This window comes from Rousettus aegyptiacus, unplaced genomic scaffold, assembly GCF_014176215.1.
Source record: "Rousettus aegyptiacus isolate mRouAeg1 unplaced genomic scaffold, mRouAeg1.p scaffold_m13_p_4, whole genome shotgun sequence".
NCBI classification, from domain to species: Eukaryota; Metazoa; Chordata; class Mammalia; order Chiroptera; family Pteropodidae; genus Rousettus; species Rousettus aegyptiacus.
The window spans coordinates 157,700,587-157,727,167 of NW_023416307.1; the positions used below are offsets into that span (position 1 = coordinate 157,700,587).

Consider the following 26,581-nt stretch of genomic DNA (forward strand, 5'->3'; position numbering starts at 1 on the left):
CGGTGCCGCCCGGCGTGGCGCCGAGCTGGGGGCGCGAATCACCTCGTTCGCTGCGCGGTCAGCTCGGCCAGGCGGGCCCTGGTACCCTGGTCTCCGGGGGAACAGCTGGACAGCGGCGCAGCTGGGATTCGAATCCGGGTATTTGTTTCTGAAGGCCGTGCCCTCGCCTGTTGCATATGCCGGCCTGTGTGTGTCTGCTGTGTGGACCTAGATGTTTCTTACGTATTGCTCTTGGGTCATCCTGGATACAATACTTAAAATCCTACTATTTTTCCCTGTTTAATGTCAGGGAAATTTTATCTGCCATCAACATTTCTTCCCAAATACATTGTCTTCGTTCCCTAGATCACCTGGCATGTGAGTGAACCCTAACTTATTTACCTCTTATTGCTGCAAATTTAGGTTACCTTTTTTTTTTTTTTTTTTTGCTAAACAGTAGAACAATCAGCTTCCTATGCATAAATATTAAACTGCCTCTCTGATAATAGCTTTGAGATAGAGTTCCATCAGTGAAATTAATGAGTCGAAGCCTAGAAAATTTTCTTGATGAGGGTTTTAGATCTACGGCCAGTGTTTTCTAGAATGCGACTACCCCAGCGTCCCTCCCCACAGGATCATGTGCCGATGAAGCAAACAGTCTGTTTTCCCCTGATGCGTGAGGAGAGAAGCCGCGTGGTGGGGGCCGCCCGCCTCCTGGGTTTGCCGTTACAGAGAAGAATTTCCTCTCTGTGATCTTTCAAACAGCTGTCACTTTTTTAGCATTTCTATGTTCATTTCACACAAAAATAATTTTTTCATAATTTATAATACAGATGTTATTTGGAACATGACCAAATGATTCCAAATTTCAACTGAAATAAAAACTGTGTGTCTTGTATATATTATTATATTCAAGATATTTTGGAAAAGGTAAGCGAGGAGACCTTTGACCTGCCAGAAATTTATAAAAGTATTTTGGGCTATCCTAGTTAAGGAATTACAGTTATAATTTTTGACGGAATTAATGTAAAAGACAAATTGCACGCGACCGTGCACCTTCTGTAGGCAGATGAGTGCACGCGTGTGCTCACGCCATCCTGCGCGGACGACTTAGGTGCGCGGTGCAGGAATCAGCGTGAACCCCTGGGAAATGTGCGTACCTCAGAGGAGGCCAGAGGCGGTTCCGCCATCTGGTAGCTGGTTCCCCCCTGTTCCCTTTGTGGTCGCTCGTGCCGTCACGGGCACGTCGATGATGCAGCAAAATGAGTGGGCGCAGCTCTCGGCCTCGTCTCGAGCTCCGCGTGGGCGGGGAGCCAGCCTGGGCCTGCGGGATGCTTCTGGTCAGCAGAGCTGGGGGTGCGGGATGCACAGAATTGTGGCTAAGGTGCCCAGGGCGTATGCGCGTGAGAGACCGCAGAGGAGGTGCTGGCCGATGCAGACGGCAGGACAGCGCCATCGAGGCGTCACCGCGAGGCAGTGCGCCCCCACTCCGCTGCGGTGCGCGCCCCCCGGACGTGGACGGCATTGTGGTGGCGGGCCCATACCCAGCTTTCTTTGGCAGTGGACACACCGAAGAGTCCGGCACAGAAGGGCCTCGCAGCCTGGATGCCCCTGATGGGCGCTAGGCCCTGAGACGCAGGGCCGCTGCAAGCCTCGAAGTCTCAGCAAGGGGCTGCTCCTGGGCCAGACGTAGGTGCCCGTCGGTTTGAGTAAAGGCCACGGCAGGCCGCGTTGGACAGCTGTGACCATTAACAGCACTCGCCGCTGCACAGTTTCACACCATGTGTGAGCACGTGAGCCATCAACGAAAGTCACAGAGAGGCGAAGCCCAGCGGGGTGGGAACGCGACTTGACGAGGTCCGCGTCTCGGATCGGGGCTGTGCACGGAGGCGTGTCAGGGCCACACGGCCGCCCTGCTGCGTCCTCGCGCTCTGGGCCTCAGCAGGAGGACTTCACCTGTGAGGCCGCGGTGCCCTGCGCGGACGTCGCCCCCTCGCCTGCTGGCCCGGGCGTTGTGCTGTGGGCCTCTGCGCTTTACCGGGCCCTCCGCCACCGCCACCGCCAGCCCCACGCCTGGACTCAGGTTTCGCTGCTGCTCTGCGGCCTCCGCCCTGTCCGCTGTCCGTGCCGCTCGGCTCGTTCGGGGCGGGGAGTGTGTGTGGCGTATGCCCCGTGGACGGCTGTTTTCTCTTGAGGTTCCGGAAGGAGGCCTTGGTGTCTTTGTGATGCATTCGGCAATGAGCAGTTCCAATTTCTCTTCTTCTAAGTGGCACATCCACACATGGTCATTTGAGGGGAGGGCGACCTCCAGATTTTACCTTACTTAAACATCAAATCATTTAAAGGGGAACCTCCCCCACCTCCCTGCAAACCTGGGAGTAGATATTATTGTTTCTTCATCTGCCGGAGCCAGCCGGCTAGAGTCGAACAGCACCTGAAAGAGCGGGGTGAAGCCTAAGGAAAAAAAGACAGGAAAGCGCTTCGGGAGGGCGCACAGTCACTGCCGCAGCATATTATACTCTACAAAGCGCGTGAGAAACACCCGCCCACAAGTATGTAGCTAAGTGCTGATATTCACTCAGGAGACTTTGTAGCTATCTCAACATGCCCTTTCCCATGGCCAGAGAACCTTCGGTTTCTCTCCCCTAAGGCCGGGCGCACCTCCTCCCGAGCAGCAGACCGCACAGCCTGCCAACTCTGCAAAACTCCCAGCTTTGCTGGCAGGTTAATTCTGCCTCAAAACGGCTCCCGACACTCATCTTATGGTTGATCGGCACCAGAGAGATTAAATTTCTGGCCGGGCTCAGCGTGGGCACGCGAGGGGCCCTGAGGCCGCCTGCCTGGGAGCCTGGCCGCGCGTCCCGCGCAGCTGAGGCATGGGGCCTCGCCGGGGTGTCCCGCCTCGTGGTGCTCGCGCCCCGGCCGCCTCCCGCTCAGCTTCGTTTGTTCTGTTCCCGCTGGCGCCGTCCGGCTGTGATGGCCCCTGCCCTCTGGTCGTCTCCAGGTTCTTCTATTATTTTTTATTTTTATTTATTTATTATTTATGATTATTAATGCCTACAGCACCTGGTCTTCCCAGGTGGTCTCCCATCCAAGTAACAACCAGGCCCGGCCCTGCTTAGCTTCCGAGGTCAGACATCGGGCGTGTTCAGGGCGGCGTGGCCGTGGACCGTGGACCGTGGCTGCACTGGGGCGTGAACCCAGGCCCTTCTGCGTGTGAAGCAGACGCGCTGACCGCTGCGCTGTGGAACCACGTCCCATCTCCAAATCCTGAAAGAGCAGTTTGTGGCTATGGCTGTTCCTCCTTTACTGCCCCTTCGACCCTGGAACGCTGACCCCAGTTCCCAGGTCCGCCCGGGCACCTGTGCCTGTGTAGGTGAGGACACAGCTCGCCCTGGCTCTCGCCCTCTTGGGGGTCGCTGTGGCGTTTGCGCCCGTGCTCCTCGCCTCCCCCCCCATCCCTCTCTGCCGCGTAGACCTGGATGTTTTATTTTCGGCGTGTTCGTCTTTTCTTCCTCATCTTCCGTCGTTTAACTGTCTCCTGCCTTTAGGCCACACCTGTGGAATCGCAGGAGGGACTCTGAGCAGGGGCCGCTGTGTCCCGCACGGGCGCTGGGCAGGGGCCGCGTGGTGAGCCCCTGGGTCCTCCGCGCGTCCGACGCCCTTCCGGCCACAGGGGCTTCAGCGCCTCGGCCGGCCCAGGTTTCGGGTGCTTCGCAGTCATGCTGAGACTCGGATTGTTTTTTAAACTCCAAGGATAACTTGATTTTTTTTTGTTTGAAAAATGAAGTTCTTCTTTTATGTTTGAGGATTTCCATAAAAGTGTTGGGAAGAAAATCTGAGTCATTAAAATGGGAAAACTGTGCCGCGTGGACTGTCGTTGAGTTAGGTTTTCTGTTGCCCCCTCCCGCCCCTCCTCCTCAAGGCTCGACACTTCGGTGGCGCATCTGACAGCGGCACGTGGCAGACTGTCTGGCCTGCCTCCGACGTGCGACTCACTTGCTGGCTGAAGGACCCGTACGGTTTTTGGCTTAAAATCCCAGAGACCGCAAACCCTTTTATTACAGACGTGCCTGGTAACGAAACGACGTTTTCTTTGTAAAAAGAAGTCCCTTTAGAGCTTTGATGACAGTGGCGGAGGCTTAAGGATAAAGCGGTGAGTTGGGGGGCCTGGTGGAGAGGACACGGTGAGCTCTCAGCACTGACGGACATTGCGTGGCACACACAGCTCGGCTCCGTTGGGCTTACGCCGGGTCCGATGTTGTGCTTTCGAAGGTCTAAGTATCATCTGCCCCTGCCCCTCGCCCCAGTCAGATACAGATTAGATTTATGGCCAAGACTTGTCCATTAGGAACAATTTCACAGCTTCTCTACCACGTGATATGTATAAAGGTCCCTCAAGTTTCTGAACTCCTCTCGGGAGCTCAGAGCTGACAATGTCTCTTTCTTCTATTTTAATTTTAGTTCTTACATTGGCCAAATTGTATTTTAACTGTTGGGATGACAGACGTGGAAGTGGCACGTCTTAGTGCGTTTCTGCACCAGAGAGATTTGCCGCGCGAGGCGAGCAGAGTGACAGCAACTTCCCTTTTGTGCCCTCAGGTCGATGCCTTCCCCCCTAATGCTTACGGCTTGTACAACGTGGTGGGGAATGCGTGGGAGTGGACCTCGGACTGGTGGACCGTTCACCACACTGTCGAAGAGACGCTCAACCCGGTGAGCCCCCTCCCCAGAGCACCCAGGCGCCCCTCTCCCGGGCACCCTGGCGGGAACTTCCTGCATTTCTGGGGGCACCTGTGTGCCCTTGGAATTAACCTTGGTGTGTCCCCAGGCGGACATGAAGCGCATGTCTGTTATTTCAACCTGAAAGCATCGTGTAAAAGTGTCTGTGAGCAGTTCATGTGCTGCTGGGTTATGATGGCGATGATCGTTTGAGGGGATCTGCCTATCGCCTTAGAAGTTCTGTTCAGTCTCACCGATTGGATCAGGGTGAGAGAGATAAATGCAAACTTCACTAATGTTTTATCAGTAACTGCTGAGATCTGCTAGAGGGTATTTATCAGGTGGCGAGTTGCCCGATTTTTGATTCATCGAAATTTGGATCCAGGCACATTCTTTGGAGAGAATGAGAAAAAGTACTTCCTGGATGGACGCTGTGTCAGGAAGTTGAGTCCTTCCGTGATTATTTCCCAGATTCACAGATTGTCAGTTCAGTGCCTCGCATACCTGGGGAGTCTCAGACGGCCACGTGCGTCTGAGTTTTACCTGATCTAGTGTGGGAACATGTTGACTGCAGCTAGCCTACTATGCTTCCGAAACCACACTCTGCGCTCAGAGCAGACAGAAGTGGACATACTACGTGGACGTGTGTACAGAGAGTACTTCCTTTGAAAAGAACATCTCTGAATAAAGTTTTTGTCGTGCGAACAGGTTGGGGCAAAAACAGTGTAAAACCTTTCTCTAGCAAACTAGATATTCATAAATCAGATCGAAGAATGTATATTTATACTGAAATCTGCTCTCTGGGAACTTGATTTGCTTAATTTTAAACCATAACCTTTCGAAATGGCACAAAGGATAAAGATAAAATCCCTTTTTCTCTTTACAGAGGAGGGTTAAACAGCTCAGAGTGATTGAAGAATTTGTCAGACTCTGTGCCGCAGGCTGTTTTCGGAAAGTGGGGATAAATTCGTTTGAATTTCTCTTCACAGCATAACACGTGGGCTGCTCATGAATAATCTAGGGACGCAGATCTGCTTTCTTGGGTGCAGAGGAAAAAGCCAAGTTCTTCAGAAACTGTCGCTTCTCCCTCATTTTCTGGCAGGGCCAGCGGAAGTGGCGGCCCGTCTCTCCAAAATGATGAGGTTGTGAACATCTCGGTGGGTTTGTGGTCGGGAGATGCCAATCCCGACTGGCCTTTGCTGTCAGAATCAGAACTAGAATTTGTCCCTCTCAGGAAGAAGCACGTGCTGGCCTGGGCGGGGCTGCTGCAGGCGGCAGGGTTCCCGCGAGCTGCGGATCTGTCTGTCTGCCCATCTGTCGAGCTGCGTGCTCGCTAGCTCCCAGTTCTGCAGCCGCTTGTTTTTCTTGAAGGGTTTACAGAAAAATCCACATCGAGTTCACCCATCCCAGGCTTTATCTTAGGCCGTCCTTGCTCTGTAAATTACTCTCATGTCAAGTTGCTCTCTGTGGCAGTGGCCTCGTTCGCGTCCCGATTTGACTGTGATAAAATTCGATGGTTCTGAGAACCAAACCCCAACTCCCTAGAAGACTCACTCCCCATCATTCAGATCTTCACAGCTTTCCTCCGCGTCCGGCGCCACAGCCCGCGGATGAGCCACGGTCGTCGCCCCTGGGTTCCTCCTCCCCCCGTGCCCTATTGTAGCTAGGACCAGGACCGTCTTCAGAGAGCGGGCCAAACGCTGTCGCTCCTGCTTCTGATGCTGCAGGGGCCCGTCTGAAGAGCCAAGTACAGACTCAGAGCATGACTCGTGAAGCCTCAAATAATTTAGCCCCTTTGGAGCTCCCTTTAGCCGTATCTTTTTATTCTTTTTTTGAGCATTTAATTGTGAAATCTTAAAGAAATTAAGAAACATACAGAGAATAATATAACGTACTTATGTATCTGCTATTTAGACTTAACGTATCTTAAGTTTATGGTATTTACTTTATTTCTTTTAACCAAAGAAAAAGGACAGAACTGTTCTCCTGTTCCACTCTTGGTCCTGTCGGTATTTTTAATTGAAGCCGTTCCGGTCGGTGGTGTGGTTTGGAGCCGTCATGGCTTAACATCTGCACCCGATAACTCCAACGTCCAGCCACCCCGTGGCCGGCTTCTGTTGTCTGCTGTCGTTCTTGGATTTCAGTCGTGTCTTGTTTTGTTGTGTGCCTGGTTATTTCTGATCGAGTCCCAGGAATTATGTGAAACGTGGAGATTATTGAGATCTGGATCCTGTGATCTTTCTCTAAAGAGGATTTACCTTGGCTTCTGGAAACTTCTATTTCAGATTAGCATATGTTTATTGGGATGATTTGAAAGTGAGCTTCAGCCACTGTGAGAGCTAGACTTTTTCCCAAAGAAAGGATGAAAACTTAACTAGGTTTACCAAAATGATTAATAACTCTGCAAGAGATGTCCCGTTTCATTTCCTGCTAAAAAATTAAGAATTTTACAGGTGACGTCCTGTATCAGGATTACAGTGAACCCCCCAACCCCTTCCACCCTAGCCCCACATTTAAGCTCAGCGTTGTCATCAAGGCCTCATCTCGTCACGCTGGGCGGCGGTAAAGGTTTACCTAACGTTTGTGAATTTTCTGACACAGATCAATTCTCTTCTTTAAAAATTTTCACATCCAACAGTCCATGTTCATAAACACTTTTCCGGATCAGAGGTGCGATCGTTACAGGTTTTGGGGGAGAAAACGCGTGGGCTGGGTCAGTGTGAAGCCGGCCGCCAGGCTTCCCACCCCAGCTTCCCAGATGACGTTGGAGTCACAGAAGCAGAGCCGCGCCCGCATCCTTGTGTGGGAGCCCTGCGGCACCCCCGCGGCCTGTGCATGGGGGTGGGGGTGGGCAAGCCAAAGGGCTCAGGCTTCACAGTTACAGCGTTTTGTCTTTCTCCTCTCTGGAGGGCTCCGAGTGCCTTTTCTCTCTCCCTGACTCCCTTTCTTTATTTCTCCTCCCGATTGTGTGAAAGGAGGCAGGTGGTCTCAGCGGCCTCCTCACCGAAGGTCATTCCCGCTGAAGGTCGTCCGGGGAGAGTCAGGATCTGCTCTCCAGCTGTGTTTTGAAATGCGAAACGCGAAAGGCTGCTCACTTCCCTATAGTATTTCATCACAAACTGCATAGTTAAGCCAGGAATTTCTGGAGCTGCTCTAAATGCAAAGAGGATTTAAGAGATGTGAATTGTGGTGCAGCCGCTTCTTCTGCTTCTTCCGCAAGCAAGGGAGAGGCGGAGAATTGTGCTTACGGCTTTTTATGTCTTGAGATTTTAAATCAGTTTCTTGTCTTTCTTACCTTCCTTATCTCTTGTTTCCACTAAGTTGTTCTTTAGAATTATTGATTTGGCAAGTCGGTTTTTGTCCCTAACATTTGACTTATTGATGAATTATAAAGTAATGTAGCGTTATTTTCCATTTCTGTAGCTATACCATAGTTTATGCCGTAGTGTGACTCATCTGTTCTTTTCTTGAGAATCTGGAAATAAAACCATGTTATTGAGAAGAGAAAAATAGGACAGTAGAATCATCTTTTTTAACAAATTATTCTGGGGATTTTTTTATGTGGATACATGGACAGATTTATAATATAGATATATACATATCCTCATGTACGATTTCTATGTAAGTATGTAGTTTTATCCATTCAGCCAAATTTCCTGGAAGCCTGATGAATGCCAGACTCATGTGCTGGCGTCTGGGAATCAATCAAACACACCTGACTTCACGCACTTGCATGCGTAGGCATCGTGTGTAAAGAGGAAGTAGAGCCTGATCGTTAAAAGCATGTAGTTTTGGAGTCAGACCTGGTACCCAGCTCGGCCTCCTGCATGCCGAACGAATAACCTGGGGCAAGTGACTTAGATCATCAGCTTTCTCATTTATAAGTGAGGAAATCGTCGTGCCCCTGTGGAGTTATTGAAAGTTTCAGCGAGATGCCACGAAGGAAACATTTAGTGTAGTGGCTGGTACGTGGTAAGCCCTTGATACATTTTAGTTCCGACTACCATGTTTTACCACGGTTTATGTGCAGCGGAAATCTAAATACAGTAAGTCTTCACGCTATGAATGACACCTCACTCTGAAATCTGGTCTGCGGAAGGCACTTACTCTGGGCCCTGTCAGGGATGCGGCAAGGAGATTGGCCGTCCGGTTAATTCGCAGGCAGCTGTCAATAACGGCTCTTTCTGGGGCGGGTTTTGACTTCCTACTCTTGGAAGTAAACGCTGCTCCTAATGAAGCTGCAGAACTTACAGAATTAGGCACTTAGCACTGGTCCACTTCGCAGGGTCCAAATTCAAGTCTTGGCAGTCTTTAAGTATTCTTTGAAAAATGTGTTTAACTATAAATACCATTTGGTATCAGCTAATGGCTTCTTCTCTCTCATAACTCGCTAATGAGTTGTCACCGAAGGATGCAGAAGATCGGAGCGTGAGAGAGGGTGCCGCGTAGAATCCTCAGGAAGACTCTCACTTCGGTGCTGAGCGCCGTGTCTGGCTTTGCAAACAGGACTGATGGAACAGCTTCACAGCGTCGTTCTGAGAGCGGGACGTGACTGCGTCTGGAGCAGACCTCGGGCACGTGTGGTCTGCATCCGGGTTGTGGTGGCTTGGTTGCAGTGGACCCAGAGGTCACCTTTCTTGAGGATGATGCTGCAGGATACATCCTGGCATTGAAACAGACCGACTTCTCTGTACCTCAGAGCCAGCCCATGCGGGGCCGGCTAGACCACAGGTGTTCTTTCGTGGTGGATGTGGGCGTGCTCAGCCTCTGGAGGTGAAGGAGCCCGGCACTGCCAGAGGCCCAGCCCGCCGGGCTGCGTCCAGCCATCGGGCGAGGAGGCGGCGGCCGTGGCGGCGGAGACCCAGTCTGCCCCTGGTCTCCTCTTAGCAGTTGCTGCTTCTGGGGTTTCAGCAGCACAGACGTCGTATGGGCTGTTGTTGAAAAACTACCGTTTGTGTTCGTAATGATGACAGTCCATGCCTCTAAAACAGACCAAGGGTGTCTGTAGGTCAGGGTCTTACCCGTCCCCCCGGGACCTCACTGCTCGCTCTCCTCTCCCTCCTGGGATGCTGGATGGAGCGCCCGTAAAAGCTGAGGCCCGCGGCACCTCACACCCGCTGGGATGGCCGCTGTCTAAACCAACAGCGTGGGCGAGGTGCGGCGCGATTGGGGCCGTGCGCACCGTTGGTGAGCGTGTGAGGGGTGCGGTTGCCGTGGACGACAGCGGAGTGGGTCCCGGAAATATAAACAGAGACCTGTCTGAGCCAGCAGGCGCGCTCCGGGGACACGCCCCGGGGGGCCGCAGGGGGGTCTGGAAGAGACCCGCGCACCCCCTTCGTAGCAGCGCCATCCACAGTGGCTGGGACGGGCAGCAGCCCGAGGGCTCCCGGAGCAGAGGAGGATGAACGTGGGGTCTGCACGCGATGGAATGAGATTCGGCCTGTGAAAGGAGGGGGTGCTGACGCCCGCTCCGGCACAGGCGAAGCTTGAGGACGTCGTGCTGTGTGACAGAAGCCGCCACAGCGAGGCTCCTGGAGCCGTCAGAGCCGTAGAGGCAGAGCAGGACCGCGGCTGCCAGGGGCCGGGGACCGGGGACCGGGGACCAGGGGCTGGGGCCCGGGCAGGGGAGTTACCGTTCAGTGGGTGGAGTGTCAGCTGTGCTGGAGGAGAGGCTGGCGAGGGGCGTGGTGACGGCTGTGTGGCGTTCTGTGCTCAGCGCCGCTGCATGGCGACGTAGCGTGGTCACACTGGTGAGCTGCACGTCGTGTGTGTCACCGTGACGTGAAAGACAAGTCCAGGTCTTCGAATGAGGCGCCTGAAGGAGGCTCGTGTCGCTCAGCGCCGCCTGGGCACGGGTCCACCAGGTGTGCCGGGGGGCGGGGCGGACAGGACCTCGCAGGGGCGCTGGAGCGGCCGTGGCAGGTCACAGCGGGGATGCACGCGCCCGCGAGTGAGGCGGGGGCGGGGACCCCGGGCCGCTGGTACCCGTGGTCTCGTGTAGGGCCCTGATGCGCTGTTATGTCGATGAAGTTTAAAGGGCCGGACTGTTTGTGCTCACAGCGCTTCCGACCCCAAACGTGTGGGGACTTTTCTACACCAACACTGGTCTCCAACTCTCTGGACGTCGAAGGGGTGTCCTACAACTCAGTTCGGTTCTGACGTCAGCCACCCAGGTCAGGGTCAGATGCCACAGGTGAAGCGCCCAGTCCCACGCGTCTGCCCACGCTTCACGTGCCAGCGGCAGGTGAGGTCACAGGCTGCCACGCTTCCGCCCGGCAGCCGCAGGTTTGGGGGTTCTCGCGATGCCCTCCTCAGGGTTCGTAATCTGCCAGAACAACTCACAGAACTCAGGAAGGCACCTCACTTGCAACCAGTGGCTGCTTATGAAAGCATACGGGTCAGGGACAGCCCGGCGGGAGGGAGGCCGAGGGCAAGGCGGGGCCTGGGGTGGCGCAGGGCACAGGGCACCCCCCCCCACACACCCGGTGCTCACCAACTCGGAAGCTCGCCGACCGTCACTTAGGGGGTGTTTAAAACAGATGCTTTATTAAGTGAGCACGATTAAATCATCCACCGTCGGCGACTGAACTCAACGTCCAGCCCGTCCTCCCTCCTCAGAGGTCAGGGCCGAGGCTTGGTCTCTGCCACCAGGCCCCGTCCTGACCCTGGGAAGAGGGCGACAGCGACGGGGCCGAGGGAGGCCCGCTCTCTCAGCCCGTCGGGCGAAGCGTCATTTGCAGAGCCCCTCGGAGCGGTGAGGAGGGCTTTGCAGCGACATGCAGGGAGAGTGAGTGTCGGGCCTGCGACGGCCCTGAGGGACTGGAGGAGGGGGGCGGCGAGCGGGTCACACCTCGCCGGGCGCCTCGAGGGCGCGTCCGAGACAGGGAGCACTGTGCACCCGCCCGCGCTGGCTCGCGGGGGCTCACGGCGCCTGCAGTTCACGTCGCGATGGAAGGGAAGTGTGGACCCCCCCTTACCGCTTTCTTTCTGGGATGCGACTTTCCTTGGAGGTCGGAGTAGTCAGGGGAGGGGGCCACCTGACGAAGCGGGTCTCTGAGCTGGAGCCGCCGCCGCTGCTGTGGGGTGCGGTGGAGACGCCAGACCCCGCGGCTTCGAGCGGCGAGACCCGACAGGCGTCCGCGGCGTCACCGAGGTGCGGTCTGTCCTCGTGGGGGCGTCCGTGCCTTGGGTGTGGGCTCCTGCGCGACGTCAGCGGGCGTCCTGTGCCGGGAGAACCCGTCAGGGCGCGCACGGCTCACGAGGACGCAGGTCAGCTCTTTCCCTAAGCTAGCGGGTGTCTTCACCTAAGAAAAAAGACGCGAACTCTGACTCATAGTTCTCCTTGGATTTTAGCCGTTTTCCCGCAGTGAACTCGTCCGTGCTCTGGACGGGAGCAGCGGGCTGGTGAGTGTGGGAGCCGCGACGCCAGAGCCGCGCGCGAGCAGCTCGGGCCAGAGCACAGGGCGCCCGGAGCCGTCGGGCCCCCGCTGGCTGGCTGCGTGGCCTCGGCCGGGCCGCCACCCGCCCCGTCCCCTAACTGTCCGTCCGTAAAATGCAGCCCTGGCTCGCTCCCCCTTCCCTTCCCGATGTGTCCTTATTGGGACCGTACGTTCCGTGGTCGCCCCGCCAATGCTCGGGCCCACCTCAGGAGGTCGTTTTGAGGATGAGATTATTAAAAACAATCCCGGCTTGTAACACGCGCTCAGTAGATATTAGCTGCTCCCTGCAGAATCAGTCCTTTAAATGCCCAGTTTTATGTATTACCTGGAAGCGAGGATCGGTGCTACGTACCTCGGGCTGCGAAGGTGACGCTTTGTATCGGTGGCGAGCTTAACACCGCCTCGAAGACTTCCTTTCACCTGGCATGGGTGACAGAGCGCCTGCAGGGAAACCTGTCTTCCTCTGTCTCAGCGCGGGGTCAGGGCCATGCCGGGCCTGCCGGGCCCACGGGGACGTCCCCACGGGGCCGTCCGTGTGGTCTGCGCGCCCTACGTGCTGGCCTCTGTTGTCTGGTCTCTGGTTTTCTTTTTTTCTCTGACCTTCGGCCGTCACCCTCCTTTCCTATCCCCATGCTGTGTGTAAAGCTAGTTGTGGTCCCTTCTGCACAGATCCTTGTGCTCGGGGACCATAAAATCACACGGTCGGAAAGGCTTGGCTTGGAGTAGCCACGGCCTCACCTGCCCACTCTTCAGTCCTTTGTCACCTGCGGCAGCGGGCCAAAGCAAAGTGAGCTGTCGGGGGCGCGACTTTCTTCGCACGTGCGCCTCGGTCAGGGTCGCAGCTGAGCCTGCAGGGTGCTTGGGCTTGGCGGGTGCAGAGGCGGCATGGGCCTCCTCCTGGCGCGGTCACTGCCCGCCGGGGGGCCTTGGCCACCCACTCATTCAGTGTCTCCGAGTTTCAGCATCCCTCGTCCTTACAATGGGGAGGATGACGCTTGCTGCTTCCCAAGGTTATTGAATCAACTGAGGCTGAGAGTTAGCATCCGCTACACGAAAGTGGGCAGAGTTCCTTTCTTCAAGAACGGTTGAGGCGATCGAGGAGAGACTCCTTTTGGGGAGCGCGTGGGCAGAGGCTTGAAGAGGAGGAAGGTCTGCGTCCGAGCAGCCGTCGCCATGACCTGCTTCTGCGGGACACAGTGCCTCCAGCGGGCAGCATGAGCCTTCCCTGCCATTCCAAACTCCAGGCTGCTGGACCTGGGCCTGCGGGAGCCCACACAGTCTGACAGCTGGCGGGCTGGACGAGGAGTCAAGTGCGCAAGGGAGCCCCACTTCCAGCCCCCCGGGGCAAGGACACCTCGCTCTTGGAGGGACATGCAGTGGCTCGTGCTGTAGTGTGGGGGCACAGCCTGCCCCTGGCACCCCACCGTCCCCGGCACATAGACCTCCGAGGAGCCTGACTCCTAGCATCTTAGGGCCAATTTTTTCTTTTAGTTTATTCTGGCATAAGATTTTCTCTCCCTTTAATTTAAAAATTTTGGTTTTTTTTTTGTCATAGAAACATGCAAATTCGCAGAAGTCAAGAGGATAGCATGTTCATCCCCACGTGTCTTTAGTGCCTAGGTTTAATAAGTTACCAACTCATGGCTGATCTTGTATCTGTATTTCCACCCACTCATCTGCTCCCCTCCTCTCCGGGGTTATTTGAAGCAAATCCCACGTTTTATATATTGTTACCATCTTATTTATTTTCATTTAAGGGACCAGCTTTGTGCCGGTATAATTGGCATACGTTGCACATCTAAAGTATACAGTTTGATCAGTTTATGGATATAGTGATCCAATATATGTATATATACTGATCAAAACACACACACACACACACACCACACACACACACACACACACACACACACACACACACACCCATATCCACGAACCATCACAGTCTAGATAGTGGACAGACCCAACACCCAGACGTGTCCTCGTGCCCTTGGTCCTCCATCCTGTCCCTCTCTGCCTCCCGTACCTAAGCAATTACTGATCTGCCTTCAGTAGACGAGTTTGCGTTTTTTAGAGTTTTGGATAAATGGAATCATCTAGTATGTATGTATGTATGTATTTTTGTCTAGCTTTCTTTACAGTGGCATAGTCTTTTATTCACTCTACAGATATTATTGTGCTGCTTTGGGTGCCATTTTGGAAGCTGCGGGGCCTGGTCCAGGTGAGAGATGCCATGAGGACCAGGCTGGTTACCATGGAGAGGGGAGTGCCGTCAGCGGCCTGCTCTGCGGGTGGAGCTCAGCAGAGCAGCTGTCCGTGGGGTGAGGGAGAGCACAGTGACCCGTCAGGAGTCTGGCCTGAGTGGGGGGGCGGAGCGTGACGGAGTGGAAGCAGACGGAGGAGGAGGAGGAGGAGGAGGACGAGGAGGAGGAGGAGGACGAGGAGGACGAGGAGGACGAGGAGGACGAGGACGGCCGTCCCCGAGCCAGCCCTTCGGCCTCCGTGCTCCGTCAAAGCTGCTCGTGTTGCCATCGGCTGGTCTTAGCGAGTATCCCGCTAATCTGCAGATGGAAACAGTATTTAGAATACACGGAGACATGCACAAGAGTGCCGGGTCTTCTCCTAAATGTTTCTGAATTAAGGCGAATGATCATTGTCACGTTGAAAAGCCTGAGTCTCGGTTTCCTCCCGAGTGTTCGTGGCACCATCTGAACCCGCACAGGGTGAGAGTGTAGGGCAGAGACACGTCACACGCTCAGACGTCTGCGAGCTGCTCGAGGCGACGGTCACGCCATTGTCCCTGTGGCCCCGGAGTGTTTTTGTGCCGGTTTCACCATTAAGAATGTTCACGTCCTGCTTGGCCTGGTGCCGCGGTGACCACCTGTGCACGCCAAGATTAGCTGTGGGACTTCTGGGACGCGGTAGCCTGTCTTCCCTCTGCAGAATCCGCGTGTCAGCTATTTTAGTAGAACTTGGACTCCCTTTGGGGGTTTGGCCTTAGAAAAACTGGGTTAAGCGATCTCTGTGGTTTTGGAATTTGGGAGGTCATGCGCCACCTGGATGATTAAGTGTGCGGCGCCTTCGGGAGACGGAGTGAGTCGTGCGCTGGTAACGGGTCACGGCAGCAGCAGCAGCTGCGCCCTCACTGTTGATCCCTGGCCAGGTGCTCCGTGTGCTCATCGCACGCAGCCCCCACGTCCGCCAGCGGAGCAGGCCGCGCTGTCGCCTCTGCTTCCCACGGAGGAACCGGACGTGCAGGGGTTTCCTAGCCCGACCGGCCTCGCGGGCGGTGCCGGGGGCCAGACCAGCCTCGCGGGCGGTGCCGGGGGCTCTCGGGCGGTGTTGGGGGCCGGACCGACCTCGCAGGTGGTGTTGGGGCGGACCGGCTTCGCGGTGGTGTCGGGGGCCGGCCTCGCAGGCGGTGTTGGTGGCGGGGGGGGGGGGGGGAGGGGGGGGGCGCCAGACCGGCCTCGCGGGCGGTGCTGGGGGCGTGCCCTGCACCCGGGCAGGTGGTCTGGGGCCAGAGCCCATGCTCTTCACTGAGAGGCAGCACGTGAGGTGGATCTTGCGAGATGAATGGGAGTTCGACGAGCAGTGGGCACAGTAGGCAGCAAGATCACGTGTCTCCTTGGGGGGCGTGAGAAACTCATTGGCCTGAGGGCGACGATGAGAAATGGCATTGGTAAGGAAGGAAGGTCATCGGGCCTAAAACCAGCTTTTTTGGTTACCACAGCAGCTCTCTCATAGGTGAATTTCTGAGGTCTTTGAACACGTTCGAGAGCTCCTGTTTCTGTCTGCTCAGATCCAGAGAGTGCGGGTAGGGGCCTTGGGGCCCAGCGGGCCTCTGAGGCGTCTCCTGATTTCGGACGGCCCGGGTCTTGTCGTCCAGGAGTCAAATCACTGCTCCCACCCTTCGTGTTCAGCTTCGATTCTCTTTAGGGTTAAAAGAAATAGTTCCAATCATTTTAAACTGCGTGGTCTTCCCAGACCAGCCCACACTCCGACAATAGCTAAAACGCTATCAGGCGGCTAGCGTCGGACGGGCACCTCGCTTCTTGATTCTTGGAAGGATGATGAGAGCGAAAGCAAATGTTCTGATGTGCCGCGTAATCCTTTCTCAGAGGCTGACTCTTATTTCCTGCTTCGAAAGGTGCGGTGCAATCTAGCGGTAAGACTTGACTATAGAAGGAGACAGTGAGCACGGAATGAAAGACGCTTTTAAGTTTCAGCAGAGTGTCATTGCTGATGTCACCGAAGCACAGACACCCGCCAGGGCCTTTCGGTTTGCGTCACACCGAATGCTCCTTGTTTAACTAAGCAAATGAGTAGCTCAGTTACGAACGCGTCTCCAAAGGCACGGAATTGCCGCCCTGTCTCCCAGGTCTGTCCCTCCTCCTCAGGCAGCTTGTCCCTGGTTTTTTAGTGACTCTTTTTCTAAAGAGAGTTTCTGCTTGTGTCGGTGCAGATGAGTGTATGTCTGTTTAGCTTGTGCGAGTGCATGTATATTTTAGGATTTTGTTATGGAAATGCTCATAAGCGAGAGCAGAGAGAATGTACCTATGACTCAGCTCCAGCAGTTCTTAACTCTGTCAATCCTGGTTCAGTCAGAATTAGAACTACTAGTGTGTGTGTGTGTGTGTGTGTGTGTGTGCACGCGCGTGCACCTGTGCCCGCACATGCGTGTCTAATGAATTTATTATAGAGATTTGACCTTACACACCCTGAAGTTGCTATTTTATACATATACGTATATATAAATAATCTAAATGTCCAGTTTTTACCTTAATAAACACAGAAGGCCCAGAGGTTGGATTTAACAAAGACTTAAAAGCAGCTATTATTTTTAAAGAACCAAAGGGAAATATAAAGAATTAGTAGAAAATACAATGTGAGTTAACAAATAAGGATGCATAACAGACGAATGGACATGATAAACGACCAAGCGAAATGTCTAGATTTGATAAACATAGTAACCGAAATGAATAGTTCCCTAGATGAACTCCGTAGCACATTAGAGACTGTAGAAGAATCGGTGCACTTGCTAAGTTAAATCAAGAGAAGATTTTCAAACCAAAGAACAGTGAGGGAAGAAAGAATCGGAGAGAAGCCAGCAGGGCCTTCGGCTGCAGTATAGCTCTTCAGCGTAACTCCGGCACACGTAGCAGGAGCCCCGGGTGGAGGGGAGCGGGAGAAAGGAGCAAAACGTTTTTACAGAAACGATCTAAATGCTTCCTGCTTTCAACGACAGTTATCCAGAGAGCCAAGAAATTCAGTGAGCTCCAGCCTCGATGCTTCGCAGTCGCACTGTGGGATGGCGAAGAGAACATCTCGGAGGCAGCAGGAGGAGACTCCGCGGCGCACGCAGGGCGGCGGCAAGTGGTGAGCGGCCCGCTTCTCGTCAGCAACGATGGAGCCCAGGTGGCGGGTGTATCCGGAATCCAGCTGTCAAGCAGGAAGTTTCTATCCAGCACAACTGCCCTTTAAAAGTGAAGTTCGTGGAGGTTCGACCTCTGGTTCTGGGAAAACGGAGTCGACGTACAGTTCCCCACCCCCATCCTGCTAAATACAGTTAAAACTCTGGACACCACACATAAAAGAAACATGGGAAGCCCCCGAAAGGTGGGAGGAAGGCAGAGTAGTCGTGGACCGTGCGACCCTCGGAGGGACATGGCCGTGGGCTCCGTGGATTTTCTTGCTGCCCCAGATATCTCAGACTCGGAGCTGAAGGAGCCACCGACCCATGAATGCCAATGGATGTAGACAAGGAAGTCTCAAGACGGCCCCGCCGACTGCAGCTGAAGGAGCAAGCAGAAGGGGGCAGTCTAGCAACGAAGAGATCGTCGAGGCAGTAACCGCTCTGCACGGAGCAGGCCGTGTCCCGCGCAGGCCCCCAAAGGCCCAGCGGGGCGTGTAGATGTCCACCAGCCCGGGGCTGGCCGGAGGCTCCGTACCACCCCTGCCTGGGTGCTGTCAGAGAAGGCCTTTGTCGCTGTCCAGCAGTCACGGGGCCCCCTTACCGTGGAGAACACGTGGGGAGCCAGAACGCTCACCCTCCCAGCAGTGAGTGACGAGAGCCCCATAGGAGGTGGCAGTGGGGGCTGAGCTGGGGCCCTGGCTTCCCCTCCCCGCCCCCTGGCAGTGACGAGATGACTCCACCTTTCCCCTGTCGGCGGGACTCACAGAAAGCCAGCTAAAACGGGATGTTTACCTAACGTCTAGAGTCTTGTAACATAATTAAAATCCAGGTTTCAGTTGAATAATCACTCATCATACCAAGAACCAGGTAGGTACCAAGCTGCATGAAAAAATGACATTGAATAGATGCTAACACAGGGCGACAGACGTTAGAGTTACCCGCCAAAGATTTTAAAGCAGCCATGATGAAAGTACTTTCATGAGCCATTACGAACATGCTCGAAACAAAAAAATAGAAGATATAAATGAGAAGTAAATGCAAATTTTAGAACTGAAAAATGGAATAACCGAAATGAAAGCTTTAGAGTAGGCTCAACAGCAGGGGGGAAAGGACAGAGGGAAAAAAATCAGTAAACTGGAAGCTAGAACCAAAGAAATTATCCAAACCGATCAACAGAGAGAAAATAGAAAGTCACGAGTGCACGAACGAACAAGCCTCAGCGTCCTGTGCGACTATAACCAAAGATCATCCGGCATTTGTGTCGTGAGGGGCCTGGAGAAGAGGAGGAGGAGGTGGGGCTGAGCGCTCCAATAATGGCTGAAAATCTCCCACATTTGGGAGGAGACGGAAACCTGTAGATTCAAGAGGATCATCTCCGAGAAATCCATTCCGAGACACGTCGTAATTAAACTCCTGAAAACTAAAGACAAAGATAAATGTTGAAAACAGCCAGAGAAAATGACACCTTTCCTAGCGGGAACAAAAAGCATTGCGAATGACAGTGGGTTTCTCATCGGAGACCCTAATGAGGACCAGAGGAAATGGCACCATATTTTTTAAATATTGAAAGAAAATTGCCAACCCAGAATTCTTTATCCAGTGAAATGTCTCTTTAGCAGTAAGAGGAAATCAAGACATTCCCAAAGGAAGGGAACCAGAATTTGTCACCAGCAGACCTACCCTAAAAGGATTGCTAAAGGAAGTCCCCTAAACTGAGTGGAAACGATTTAAGGAGGAACCTTTAAACATGGGGGTGGAAGGAAGTAACCGGAAGCAAAAATGGGGCTGTGGGAGCAGGCTTTCCTTCTCCTACGTTTTCTGTCGATGGTTGAAGCAGGAATTATAACATTGCCTGATGTGTTTCTATGTGTATTTAATACCATCAGATGATAAACCAGAGAGGCTAAAGGGTTGTAAAGGGAGGTAGTTTTTCATACATCACTGGAACTGGTCAAATAACACCAGTATACCTTGATGTTTTATGTGTTATCACAGATATATGTGTACACACGTATATGTACACACACGTACACATAGGTACATATTTAAATACATAACTGATAAGATGTAAACTGATACGTATACAAAACCGATATAGACATGTAAACTGTGATAAGATACGTATAAATGTACAGTCAAACGGTAAGTAAATGAATTTATTTAAAAAGTCGGACAGTGAAGAAGGCTGATAGGAAAAAAATCCATCCGCTTGCAGCGTGACGTTGTTGGAGGGCCCTGGGGACGCCCGGCACACCAGAGAGACGAGCAGGCGGGTCCTGGGCCGAGAGCCCGAGACGTCCCTGGAGGCAGAAGGGACAGCCCTGAATCTGTCCTGCTTCGGGCACGTCGCGGGAAGGCGGGGCTCTCCGGAGAGGACAGTGACCCAGGGCAACGCAGGAGGCCAGGCGTGCGAGCGGCCGATGTGTGGAAGCAGCCGCAGGCCGGCTCCTGCAGCCGAGGCCGGGCCGCGGGCAAAGCGGCAGGCGACCAAGCAGTGTGGCTGCTGTGGCCCCACGCACGGCACGGATGTCGTTAGCCTTGGCCAGGCTGCTGACTTGCTGTCTGGTGATGACGCGTCGGTCGCTGGAGAGGGCGATGCGAGAGCCGTTGGGTTCCCCTTCCTGTGGCAAAGCAGCTCCTCGTTTCAGATGGGACTTGACAGAAGAGTTCCATCTCGCGCGACAGCAGGCCCCGTGAGAGGCTTGTTTGTTTCTTTCAGGCGAGGCGACCCTCGGTTGGCCTCACAGGTTGCAAGGACCTTGTCAGCTTACGGTCCCTTATTTTTTATTTTTTACGCCTACAGCACCTGGTCGTCCTAGGCGGTCTCCCATCCAAGTACTGACCAGGCCCGACCCCTCTTAGCTTCCGAGTGATCTTGCTTTTACAGAACCGTAGATTCTCCCGGCGGACTCGGGTTCGGTGGCCGTCGCAGCCCAGACGTCCCTGGGAGGGAAGCTCGCAAGCCTCTTTTCTCACGTGTAGCTTGCTCGCACACACTCGGTAGAGGTCTGTTAGTCTAACGTTAAGCATTGAGGCCGTGGAAGGACCTGTGGCTGTGCGTGGAGTGAAGGCTGGCCAGTGGCTTGGTCTGGGACAGTTCCCAAGAACCTGGAAATGCCTGGGAAACGTGGTCTTCTGCCCACGTCGTTGGCAGTGGCAGGGCCATGTGTCGCCAGGCTTGGAGGAGACGCGGGTCTTCTGGCTTCTGCCCCTTACGTCGGGCCTGTGACCACAGGCGGCTGACAGGGAAAAAGGAGAACCGAGACGGGGGGGGGGGAGGTGCTCTCTCGCTTTCAGGAAACGGCGGGCAGCTGGGCGCCGAGCTGACTTTCCGCATAACGGAGGAAGAGCAGGACGTGCCTGTCCCCCTCAGGCTTTCCAGCTGCAATTCTGGTTTGTGGGGCCTCGTCGGTCCCCGCAGATGCTCCCTGCATGGCTCGCCCGACGCCGCGGCTCTTAGCCTGGTAACCGAAGTCGAGGATGTGCGCTTCCTGCGCACCTTCATCCAAAGCCCTCGGCACAAGAAGCGGCCTGCGCGCTTGGCCGGCGCTTCTGGCTCCAGGTCTCACCCCGCACTGGCCACTGCTTCTGCAGGCCACTGCCCCGTTTCCTGTCCTCCTGGTCTCTGAACTGGGAGCTCGCAGACCCCGGAGCCAGGCTGCCTGGGTGTGAATCCTCGGCCTCCCGCTTGCTTAACCTGCCTCAGAACTCGTTATGGAGGTTACGCACGTTAATATTTGCAAAGGACTTAGAACCATGCCCCTTTCATAGCAAGCACGATTTAAATCTTTTTGAAAAAACCTGTGTTTTTATGTCTTGATTGTGGTAGTGGTTCCATGACTATACATTTGATGAAACTCATCAGAATTCTGCATTTAAAAAGGATTAAAAGGGTTAAAAAGTTTACTTATGTAAATTATACCAATAAATCTAACCTGAAATCTTTCTGAGATAAAAAGCAAATTTCTTCCTTCACTCAGCACAGGGTTTATTAGGTGTTGTGCAGTAGGCTTATAAAAACATAATTATAATGCAGGATAAATTTGCCTCTCAGCATGAGAAGGTGATGTGGGGGTTAGAGGTAGAGCTGGACTTCAGAGGATAGGTAGGATTGAGAGAGGTGAGCCTTCGGAGGGTGCCTGGGTGCAGGTGTGAGGCCTGGGACAGAAATGCATGTGGACAGTTCGGGCGACCACAGGAGAGGTGGTCGCCAAGGTGGGCCCACGCCCACTGTGTGGGGGACGCCTCGCCGTCTGCACTAGCGAGTTCTCTTCTCTTCTTTTACAGAAAGGCCCCCCTTCTGGGAAAGACCGGGTGAAGAAAGGTGGCTCCTACATGTGCCATAAGGTAAGTCAAGTCATGGAACTCTATTTTGGTGTTCAGACAGCAGGTTTGTGGATCCGTTGAAAACAGCCCCATAATGTCCCGTCTGCTTCTGCGAATGCATACCCGTCCCCATCAAAGCTAGGAAAAAAAGTAGGATGATCATCTGAGTTTGGGCGTCGTGACCGGCCCGTTGTTAACCAGATTCCGTCTGTCGACTCGCGCGCGTGACAGGCCCCGGTGCCCGCTCACCGGGGTGGGCCGCGTACCTTCCCAGCGTGCGGGTCTGGAAACACGCTCCCCCTCTTTGGAGACCCCCGTGCGTTTCTGGGTTGTCCGCTGAGTTGGGGACGGAGGGTGGCTGCGGCGTACCGGCGCGGAACGTGCCGGCGCTCTAGGCCTGGAGCGTGTGCTCCGTGACGGGACCGTCGGCCTCAGAGAGTGTTTCTCCTCCTCGGGCTGTGATTTCAGTGCCCGAGCGGGCTGCTCCTGGTCCGTCAGAGCGACTCCATATTTCATTTTAAGGCATTTGGAAATTGAATACCGCCTCTCTCCCTTTTTGCTCTAAATCGTATATTTTTAGCGTCTCCAGCACTTCAGCTTCTGCCTTTCTGTCCCTACGCAAGGATGGCATTTCACAGACTGTTGTCACGAGACACTTCGCATGGTAATTCAGTCAGTCCAGGCGGGTGGAGACTTACAACAGCCTTTGCTGGCTCCAGATTAAGCCACTAATTCGATAATGGTGGCGTTGTCAAACTGTGCCTCAAAACAGCGCTTCTCAGAAGTTATTGTGTGTTAGAACCGTCTGGGCTCTACAGAAAATACTGTTACCTGTTCCCTCATTTGCCTCATTCCGATTTGATTTTTCTGGAGTGCGGCCCGGGCATCTGGATTTTAAAGCTCTCACGGTGACGGAAACATACAGCAAAGTTGGGGAACCACCGGCCTCAGGAGACTCTTCAGGTTATGTGTTTATGTGAGTTCGTACGCATGTGTGTCTTCTGCATTTCTTAGACTTTTCAATGCAGTTGTTTAGGGGGCAGTTCACAGAGTTGAGTTCACTGTATGCTTTACGCCTGCAAATAACAAGACATGGACAAATTTACCTTTAAAATTGTAAATTTAATTTTAAATTGAAAGCATTCTCCCAGGTCATCCCAGTACTTTTAAGTGTTCGTATCCACGTCAGTCTTTAGTCTCAGATTTTTTCCCTAATTGACGCTGCTCCTGCAGGAGTCTCTGAATCCTCCTGCTGGGGAACCAGACGTCCATGAAAAACAGGGGACGCTCTTTTTGCATAATGGCGTTTCAAAACCCTAATTGCTGCCAGTTATGTCTCTGACATACGGCATTTTCTTAATTGGGACTCCATTTACTTTGTAAGAATCGAGGACCAGAAGAGTTTTCCTCAAGAAACAGTGCAGCAAATGAAGAGTGTGAAACATTTTAAGCATAACACCGAAGTGTCCCAATGCCAAGCATACGAGTGTTATCTACTTTAACATTTCGTATTTTTTGTTCATTTTAAATCTGTATTGTATAGGCTTTCCTGTTTGTTCTTTTAAAATACCTTGAAACTTAATATTTGTTTTTAATATATACCTTTGCATGGTACAATTGGTTTTCGTATATTTATCTTCTGTCCTGCAACTTTGTTAAACTCTTGTATATTTGTAATGTTTTTGTAGAGTCTGTTATATTTTCTACATAGGTGGTAAATGTAGACAATTTTACTTGTTCCCTTTTCATCTGGATCTTTTATTATTTTTTTTCTTGCTGTCTATAACATTGTCTGTAACATCCATTATAGTTTCGAACAGGAGAGGTAAGAACAGACATTCTTCCCTCATTTTTGAGGTGAGACTCTTATGGGGTACGCATTTAAGTTTTCAAAGTGAAATTTGATATTAGCTCTAGTGTTTTCCAAGATACCATTTATCAGCCTGAGGAAGTTTTCCTCTATTCCTAGTTTTTGAGAAATTTTATCAGAAATGAATGTGGATTTTGCCAGGTGCTTTTTCTGTCGATATTGAGATGTTTATCTTTTCCAGTCTGTTACTATGGTGAATCACACTTATTGATTTAAAATTTTCCGATCTTAAACTACCCTTGCTTTCCCAGAATACGTCTGATCAGTCGTGCTGTATGACCCTTTTTACATGCTTCTGGATCGGATGTGCTGGAACGTTGAGCATTTCTTGCACTTACCGTCGTGACGGCGAATCCCTCGCTTCCTTGTCTGGTTTCGGTGTCAGTGTATCCCGGCTTTGCAGAGGAAACGTCCCTCATCTTAAATTTTTTTGAGACGGTTCATGTAGAATCAGCTATTTCTTATGTAGGTGTTCGCTAGATTCCCCCAGGGAAACCATTTGGGCCTAGAGATGTAGTCGTAGATGTAATGTAGTTCATAGGCGCAGAGTTAGGCGGCTTATCTGTTTCTTCTTGATTAATATCTGAGAGTTTGTTTCTTTCGAGGAATTTGCCTGCCTCGTCTGAGTTAGTGAATTTACTGGCATAAACTGTGCCTTTCCATTGGCCGTTTGGACCACGCACGTCCAACGTGGCCGTTGACGAGGTCGGGTTCACGTCTGCCGTCTTGGTATTTGTCCTTGTACCATCTTTCTTTCCTTTCCTCTCCGTCTCTCTCTCGTTCACTTCGGTTTTATCACTCTATTTCTCTTCTTTGGTTTATTAACTATACCTCTTTGTTTTGAAATCTCAGTGGTTGATTTAGAGTCTACGTCACGCGTATTCAGCTTTTTTTAGACTTAATTTGGTCGGGCTCGGAGGGACGGAGGTAACACGCCAGAAGAGGGGCTCCCGGGGGACAGCACGGTGGTGGCCGTGAGCACCTGTCGTCTTTTTCGCTAGATTAAAAGTGGCGGTTTCGGCTGTAACTACATTATTAAGATGCGGACTCTGGAATTAGACCTGGGTGGGAGCTCTGTGACTGCTCCGTGCTCGTCTGTGACCTCGGGTCCTTCCTCCTTCTAAGCCTCAGGCTTCACCTTTGTAAAATGCACATCGTGGTTGCACCTGCTGGAAGGTTCTTATGAGGAAGGAATAGACCAAAGTCTGTACGCCCTTGGACAGTGCCTAAGTCATGGCGAAGGCTCAGGAACAGTTAGCTGCTGCTAGCCCCGTCATCCTTCATCATCAGCGTCATTAGAATTAGATCGTTTTCCCCACTAACTCCCTTTTGAATAAGGATCCAACTAATGAACTCCTAACTCGATAGCAGAATCCTGGAAAAGATCCTTAAGGCATCGGTGAACATCAGTAAAAGTAAATCAATGAAAAGAAAGAATAATGTTGTAATTCATTTTGGAAAAAATCACATTCCCTAGAAGGTGCCTGACCTTTGGTTATGGGCCGGGCCCCTTTGCTTGACTAAAGCAAGCTCCGACGAGTATTCATAACTCGTAGGAAGTCCATGCGAAGCACGGCTTTGCTGAGGGCGCAGGAAGAAGGACCGCAGGGCAGTGTGGTCTCGGGTCGGGAGCACAGACTCTGAGATGGGACGGCTGGGAGAGGCTGCGGTGCCGGATCCCCACTTCTGAGCGTCGGGGCCTGGAGCACAGTGCCAGGACCCCTGCGCTTTGTTTCTCCTCACGCGCGCTGGCGACGGCGGATTCGTGGAGGGCGAGGTGCGCGAGTCACCCTCCCGTGACGTTCTCAGGACAGTCCCAGTAGGAAGTGCTCGGGAAATAACAGTGGTTCTCAGATGTTGTTAGATTAACCCCAGCGGGGTCTTTAGCTCAGCCCACAGCCTCCACCATCTGACACGCGGCCATTAGCGAAGGCGTTGGTCTCACGTCAGCGGCAGAGCACCAGGGCGAAGCCCAGAGGCCCGGGCTCTGCTGCGCGGTTTCCTGCGGTGGTTCAGTTTGTGATGAGCTGCAGTTACCGTAAAACTTCCCTTCGTCTGTAAGAGTCATCGTCTCATAAAAACCACGTTGCCGTCCCCCATTTCTGCCTAGTCCCAAGGCCGGTAAGTCATTATGTCAAATGGATTGTTCCGGAGTCCAGGGTCCCATTCTTAGCACAGGTGTTAAGATCAATTTCATACAGTAATTAGCCATTTTGAGGAAATAGGACTAAAACCTCTGTTCTTAATTAATAAAATGACCCATATTTCAGCCACTCAAGGTACTAACATTAATAACCGGTTTTTGATGCTAAAAGTAGAGTTGGGGACAAAAAAGAGCAACGAGGATGATTAAAATCAGGCCATTTTCCTCTTTAGTAATGTGTTTCATCGGCTGCCCGTTACCGTAGTTTAAAATGAACTACTTACTGAGCGAGTGCGTGCTCATGAGATGGAATGGTGATGCGTGTTGACCGGCTTCTCACGCGATGGCCGGGACCTCTGCACACTGGCTGGTGGTGAGACTTGCTTTAGGGCGCAGCTCCTAACAGTCACTTGGGTTAGTGGAAGGTTTTCGAGACTGCTGTGATCTCATACAGGACACATAACACTTCATTACATTAAAAATGAGAAAATAAATAATGAACATAGACGTGTTCCCGAAGAAACTTAAAAAAAAAACTTCCTAAAGAAAACTAGCGATCGTTTTCAACCAGACCTGTCGTGTACTTTGAGTTTCCTCTTCCCCGAGTAGAATTACTCTGTACGTACCAGGGGCTTCAGACATGGCCGTGCTGAGAGGCTCATCCTGGACTCCGTGGGTCTCTTTCT

At 52.9% G+C, this 26,581-nt stretch overlaps 1 protein-coding gene and 1 pseudogene across 7 annotated transcripts in view; one reads left to right on the forward strand and one right to left on the reverse strand.

The window, feature by feature from the left end:
* SUMF1 (sulfatase modifying factor 1) overlaps positions 1-26,581 on the forward strand; it is a 58,355-nt gene that overhangs the window by 27,124 nt on the left and 4,650 nt on the right. For 2 of the 7 annotated variants that reach the window (XM_016133150.2, XM_036218475.1), the window contains 2 exons: positions 4,582-4,695; positions 21,844-21,903. In XM_016133150.2, the coding sequence (XP_015988636.2) occupies positions 4,582-4,695; positions 21,844-21,903 (174 nt within the window). The other 5 variants (XM_036218472.1, XM_036218477.1, XM_036218474.1 and 2 more) reach the window with 5 other exon arrangements.
* LOC118602736 lies at positions 3,034-3,149 on the reverse strand (annotated as a pseudogene).